Source organism: Lactuca serriola, chromosome 6 (genome assembly GCF_051521515.1).
Source record: "Lactuca serriola cultivar US96UC23 chromosome 6, Lser_US96UC23_V15, whole genome shotgun sequence".
NCBI lineage: Eukaryota > Viridiplantae > Streptophyta > Magnoliopsida > Asterales > Asteraceae > Lactuca > Lactuca serriola.
In genome coordinates, this window is record NC_136413.1 from 60,499,462 (window position 1) to 60,506,844 (window position 7,383).

Sequence of the window (7,383 nt, forward strand, 5' to 3'; positions counted from 1 at the left end):
ATATGATCGATACATGCCAACTACTTTCTTAAAACCCTTGTCCAAGCGTGCCCATACTTTTTATTCTTCCGTCTAAATGCTAAAGGGATGATTTGGTAATTTCTATCAACATAAACTGCAATAAACATGGTGTTTAAGTGCTTGTCTTTAAATAAGCACCGTTTAGAATGATCAACGGACGCAACTGATTTTATTTTATTTTTTTAAAATGAAAATGAAAATTCAGAAACTCAAACCACTGATTTTTGAAGGTGTAAATTTACAATTGATAGAGGTTATAGTAACTCATAGTAGCAAAAGTCATTAAAATCGGTTACTGAGTTAAAAGCTTCTAATAATAAATAAATAAATCATTGTAAAAAATATAAATAAGAGAAAATAGTTTTTGTACAAAAGTTGGTGATCAAAGTTACAACATAATCAAACTTGCAAAATACCATATATTAGGGGAACCAGATTTGTAAAACTACTCTAGTAGAAATAAACTTTTTAAAAAAAAAAAAAAAGTGCAATGAGATAGCCAAATCCAATAACCAAAGAGCATAAAACCTTTCATTTGGGAGTGTGGTTCACACGTTGGTCTTTTGTCCGCCCCTATGCCCACTTCTTCTTTTAGCAACAATTCCAACTTATCTTTAGAAAATTTATAAGATTTTATTTAAAATATGTATACATGTCTAGACAGACTTTAATTTCAAATTTTCCACTTGATATAAAAATAGGTGCTCTTTAAATATCAAACAAAAAGGATTTTGTGTTTAGTTTCTAATTTTAGAAACTTATCGTAAAGTTTTTAGTTAAATAAAATTTGAGTTTAAAATAATTGAATTTGACCTCAAAAAAATGGATAAACTGAATGTGATATAAACGTATTTCGTCAAATATATATTTTCTAGATTAATATTTATAGATTTATCGTATAAATTTGTATTAAAAAATTTAGATATTTATTAATGTTATCATTTTAAATTTTTGTAGTTACAAGTTGTGTGAAGTAGCTTTTGAGCCACTCACTGGAAAATTCTGTTACAAGTTGGAAACCGCAAGTAAGCGAAGCAACAACATCAGTTATTTTATCTTTTAGTTCAAATGCTTTTTAAAATAAAATAAATAAAAATTGCACTTTAAATACTTTGGTTATGAATTTAATAAAAAAAGGTTTAATAACTATATATCTATATACCAATCAGCTTTTCTGTAATTTATGTTATATTAACTTACACAAATCATCTAACATTTTTAATAAGTGTTTTCTTAAACATTTCTATTATTTGCGTCCAATTTATGGTAAAGTTCTAAATTATTATCTTTAAACAAAAAAACAAATAATTTATTTATTTTAGCCCTTTTCAACATTTTCAACGGACAACCAAGCCACATGACGCGTTAAGATGGACGAATTGTTGACGCGAAATCTCGCGTCAGTGTTTTTCCACCAGTTTTCTCTCTCAAAGTTAGTTTTTTCGGATAAAGGAAAGACACCGATATAGCAGCAATCCGTCCAGTTTGGCCAGGTGGCTTGGTAACCTGCTTGAAAATGTTAAAAATGGTCAAAGTGAATAAATTATTCAGTTTTTATGTTTAAAAAAAATTATGACTTTATTGTTAGCTTAAAATAATAAGATTTTTCTGTTGAAGAAAAAAAACATTTTCAATAACTTGTGTTACTATTTTCCCATTGTATTTTCATTTCAAACAATTATTGGTGTTAGTTAAGTGAAACTTTTATGTTTTATATAGATAGAGTTTAATATGTTTTTTATTTATTTAACCACGAATACTTATATTATTCATAACGTGTAAATATGTATTTCTCTATCTTCCATCATCTCTCACTATCAGTTGATAAAATCGTTGCAATCAATATTTAGATTATGTTTTAACTCAAGGTTTTTTAATAAAATTATACAAACTATTATTTAAATAATTACTAAATATAATTTATAAAAATATACAGAGTGTATTTTAAAAAGTCAACAATTCGATATGGTGTTCGAGTAGATCACTAACTGCAACTAATAATTATGGGAATAGAAAAATGGGTCAACGGGAGTGGAGCTCCAATCGGGTGAAATCCCACGTTATCTTTAATAACAAATAAATAAATACATAAAAAAATAAAGATAACACTAGGCATAATGATTAATGAAAAACTAAATCTGGTATAAGGTGTCCTATAAAGTAACAATCTATAATAATCCGGTAATTTTAAGTTTTTAACATCATGTTTTGCACTGTTTTAGCCTAATACCAAATACTAGCTTAAAAAGTTCAAGAAACCAAAAACTTATCCCGATATTTTATGGAATTAATCGCTAACTTTGTAACATTATACCAATTCTCAATGATTTTACAAACAAACATGAATGATTGTTAGTACTTATGGTTGAATATTGATGCGATAATTATGAATCTTTAGGGACACTTAATATGCAAATCCACTCAAAGTGCATCATCTTCTTTAAAGAAAGTATTGCTAAAAATAGGGTATGGTGTAAGCCACCTTTAGAAACTTCATATGACAAAAAGGGTGTGTTTTCCTCTTCACTATACTAAATTAGATAACCCAATTTTCGGGTTTGTGAACGTATTTGTCGTTTAGAAACGAAAGCTTTTGTGGTCAGTTTTTTTTAAAAGACAACTATAAGAATATCTTTAGTGGAAACTTATTTTTATTTTGTAATTATTTGAAATTACCAATTAGCAATCTTGTTATCATTGAAGTGTATAGACACGATGATCAAAATACCGAAAATATATAATATTAATAAACACGATGATCATATTATAATATAATTGTTTTTTTTTCTAAGTACATAAGCTTAAAATAAAGTTAATACCTATTATATCATATATGACTTGTATTTAGAACTGATAAAATTAAATAAGGCTATTTATAGAATAATATGAATAGTCTGGAATCTGGATAAATATTTAATTTTTACAGAAAATGGCTATAATAAAAGGCTTTTTTCACTGAAAAATAATTTTGATGATAATTTTGTTAAATAAACTCAGTGAAAAGTTTATATGACAAAAAAAAAATCATTGTTCACGTCGACCTTCATATATGCTCTAACAAAAGGCATAATAACATTAATTTTACTACTTTAAAACAACCAAGAAACAAATCATAACTTAAATTTAAATAAATAAATAAAAGTCTCAACATTAAATTGGTGCAAAAGAAACCATGAATAGTAGTTTGAGTAGGGAGTAATTGTGTAACAAATGAATGGACCAAAAACAGGATCAAAAGTGTCCATCACTACTAATCACACCCAACCCTAACCCTAACTTCATTCACACCCAATCCTTTGCCTAACCACTCTTCTACCTCACACTCAAAATACATAATTGTTCGGTTTTCTTTGATTCTTTTTGAGAAAATTGTCCTATTATATGTCCATTCAAAACTAACAAGGACATAATTAGAATCCTAGTAATATTCGTAGTACAAAACCAGTCTCACAACGTATGAAGTGGGAAACAAAACATTCTTATTAGGTTGTAAATATTTGTCAAATGGGAAACAAAACTTTTTGGTTAGAGTCCAAAACCGTAAATCTCTCTCATTCCAAAACAAGTTCTAAAGCTACAAGGATAACATATCTTATCAAAATTCGACAGTTAATGGTACTAGAGCATACTCGAAAAAAAAAAAACAAAATAAAAAACAAAAACAAAAGAAAACAATCAAAGTCATTTATCACGATGGATGACCTCTAAGAAGTAGGGATGAACATATGGACTGAAAAAACCGAACTAAACAGAAAACCAATCGAAACTAAACCATACCGATACCATATACACGTTCGGTTCGGTCTTTGCCTCTTTGGTTTCTAAAAAAATATTTTCAGTTTTCAATCCGGTCACTAAAGCACACCCTACTTGTGATCATGAAAACCCGACCCAAACCAGGACCATATATACATATTTGGTTTGGTCTTCAGTTTGTACGAAATGCTAATTCAATTCGATCCAATTTAAGAACCCAGTTCAGTATGTGGGCCACACCCGTCCCTACTAGTAAGTCCTCATGATTGTTTTGCCAAAACAGATAATACGTTGGCATGCGCGTCTGAAGATGAAGATGTTACATCGGGTAAAGCAAGAACAAAACAGTACTAGTAAGGTGTTGTCTATATCTCATTTTAAAACGCGTTTCAAAGTTATGAGTACAACAAATCTCATCAGAACACCACAGTTAAACATAAACAAGCAAATGCAAAGGCAAAAGCAACAATATAAAGATGAGCAATCCTCATGGAAAGTTCGTATGCCGGTTTGCCCAAAGCAGATAATGTCTCGATACGTGTGTCTAAAGATATAACAAACTTAACTGGTATACACAAAAATTTTAGGTGCTAACCACATTTTCTACTTTGATTATTCATCATAACAATATTGTCGGGGATTTTGAAAACAAAAGAAACAAATACTAAGTAGTGTGATTATAGAAGTACAAGTAAAACTAGTTGAATGATTCGATAATCAAACTCACAAGTAATTCAAAGAGCAAGATATTGTTTTACATGTTTCACCAAGTGTTTACAAAAGCCTCATTGATTATTGGCTAAATACAATATGAGAATAGTTCAACTTTGGTTCTTAAAATGCAAAAAAGCATTAACCTCTATGCGGCTTAATGGGTTCAGCACAACTTCATATTGGTGTCAATCCAACCACACCTACACAAAGGTACAAAAAAAATTGTGTTTAGTTAAGATAATTCAGAATTCACATAATAAAGTAAAATATATTAAACACGGTCTTAACTACAATTAGCTTAAACCAATAAGAACTTAGGTGTCATTTCTTTTTTACTAAATTGTCTGAATGGGACTAAATGACCATTTTATCCTTACATTCCAAAAAACAAATTTCACAATATTCATCAAATTTAGCATGAGATCGGTTGGGAGGAAAAAAGAATGGAATATAGGTAAAACGTTAGTGTCTTAATAAATTAAGCCATGTCTTTTGGCTTAACCCATTAAGTCAATTTGTCAGGATTAAGTCAAAAAGAAACAAACATGTTACAATTGTCAAGTTTAAGTGCTAAGTCCATTAAGCTCATTAAGTCAAAAAGAAGCAGCCTTGTTTCTATTTATATAATAAAAAAAGAATGACTTGATTATAATTTATAATTACTCATTATACTTATTTATTTTTAAGAATCTATATCACTATTTATACTAAACACATTTTGTTCAAGTACTAATTAAATTTATAAATTTTTATATCAAATATATTTAATAATCTTATATCATGATTCACACCGGATACTTTATATTTAACTATTTCATAAATTTATAACCTTTTTTCATTTAGAATATAAATTGAAAACAGTTTTGAAACAAGCATTCGTTTTCATTCCACACCAAAGGGTAAAATGGTCATTGGATGTCACTCTTCATGCCACACCAACTACAAAGCAATCTTTTCTCACACTTTTACATTTTTCGTTTTTCCTTTTTGCATCATAATTCATCAACTATTTTAAAACCAATAATAAATAAATTTGAAATTAAGTATGAAAGCAGTGTATATATGTATAATACTATAATTAATTAGTTATCTTACCACAAGCAAGTCTTCCACCTGCATTTCCAGTAGAGAGGCTAAGTTCATGACCACCTATATTAAAAAACCAATACAACCCATTAATTAAAAAAACATATAACATTCATATTTTATTAAAAAAAAGTACAAAAAATATAAACTTTACCCTTTCCAAGATCATCTGCAAGTTCATGAACCACTAATGCTCTTCCAACTACAGCATTAGGACCAGTCAATGGTATCTGAAAATTAACATCAATAAAATGTTAACAAGAAAATATAAAAATTAGATCAAATTTTATTAAAATCCAAACCTGATCATCTACAATTGTAGCTTCAGCCACACCTGGATTACATTTAACAAAAATATAAGGAAAAAACAATCAAATATTTTTTTTTAAATTAAAAAAGGAAATGATTGTAGTAAAATACCATCGGCATTGGCAATTATGTTTCCCAGGTCACCCGCATGACGGATTTTATCTTCAGGAGCACCATGTGTATGCCCATTAGGGTTGAAATGTGGTCCTGATATTAAAAGATAAAACTTAAATAAATCTTTTATTGCATGAACCCTAAAAAAGGTGGATTATAACGCAATCTGAATTAAAAGTTCAAACCTGTTGATATACACCCATTTGTGGTATCACCAAACTCATGCTATATGTTAACAAGAACACAAAAGTATCAGAAATTAATCATGTATAATGAACTTAAGAACATAAAACACATTATGATAAAATAGGATGAATACTTACTAGATGAAATCCATGGGGTCCTGGAGTCAATCCAGTAATTTTGACATTGACAGTTGTTGGACCTGTGTTAATTACAAGAAATCAGACTTAAAACATCGATATAAGCATAAACTAAGGCTTGAGAAACTGCTAAATGGATAACTAGGTTCGTAAATGAAGTCAAAGCTATACTTTTAGTTTGTCAAATTTGATGTGGGTGTTACTAATTTAAGAACAACATTCAATCCAGCTAATTTTGAAGTTAAGATCGAAGTGTTCTTGAAATATTTGAGAAAGAAGTGGTAACTAGGTCGAAATTTGGGGACAGTTTTCTGCAAATAGACTAATGCCAGTTTCAAATGCAACAAAACTGATACAAATCGCATTTGAAAAGTATTCGGTGACTGAAATTTGAAGTGCAGATGAGATAAATTAAGTAACTAAATCAAAGGGATTGCTTAATGGTGGATAGGTGGGAGAGATAGATACCGCTGTCTTCTTGAGTGAGAGTAACAACGCCTTCGACACTGGAGGTGCCCTTGAGGACGGCGACGGCTTTCTTGACGGCGGCAACGACAGTAAGGGGTTTAGGAGCGGTGGCGGAGAGTATCATGGATTGACGGGCGATTGAGGGTTTAAGGGAGACACCATGGAAAGAAGATTGAAGTGAGATAGTGTTAGGGTTTGAGATGGGGAAAAGGAGGGAGTTAGAGGCGGCGGGAGAAGAGAAGAGGATAGAGTGAGCAGCCATAGCTGCAAGTGCAGCTTGCATTCAGTGGTGGGTAGTGATGAATCTGAGATAAAACGATAATGTTTGTGAGAAGAAATGGGAGGCATATCTGATGTGTTTGTTGTTCTTGTTGGCTGTGTTTCGGATCTTGTCGGGTTGAATTCGGGTAGAACCGTTGACACTGACCTTCAAATGAGAAAACGGCCAATTCGATCAAAATTATTTGAAGAAGAATCTAGATTCGTTTATTATTCATCCCACAAAGTTTTAATTTATATTTGTTAAATTTGGTATATATATAACTAAATCATTTTAACCAAACTATTATTAAAAGAAATGATGTATTTTTTT

General features: G+C 29.9%; 1 protein-coding gene across 1 annotated transcript; it reads right to left on the reverse strand.

Annotated features, from left to right (window-relative positions):
• Positions 1-4,463: 4,463 nt before the first annotated feature.
• CSD2 (copper/zinc superoxide dismutase 2) lies at positions 4,464-7,146 on the reverse strand. The gene is made up of 8 exons (XM_079006548.1): positions 6,792-7,146; positions 6,324-6,385; positions 6,186-6,225; positions 5,998-6,093; positions 5,880-5,911; positions 5,732-5,807; positions 5,587-5,640; positions 4,464-4,691 (listed from the first exon to the last, which is right to left on the reverse strand). The coding sequence occupies exons 1-8, from the start codon at positions 7,072-7,074 to the stop codon at positions 4,666-4,668; spliced, it is 669 nt and encodes a 222-aa protein (XP_078862674.1). The 5' UTR covers positions 7,075-7,146; the 3' UTR covers positions 4,464-4,665.
• Between the last annotated feature and the right edge of the window lie 237 nt (positions 7,147-7,383).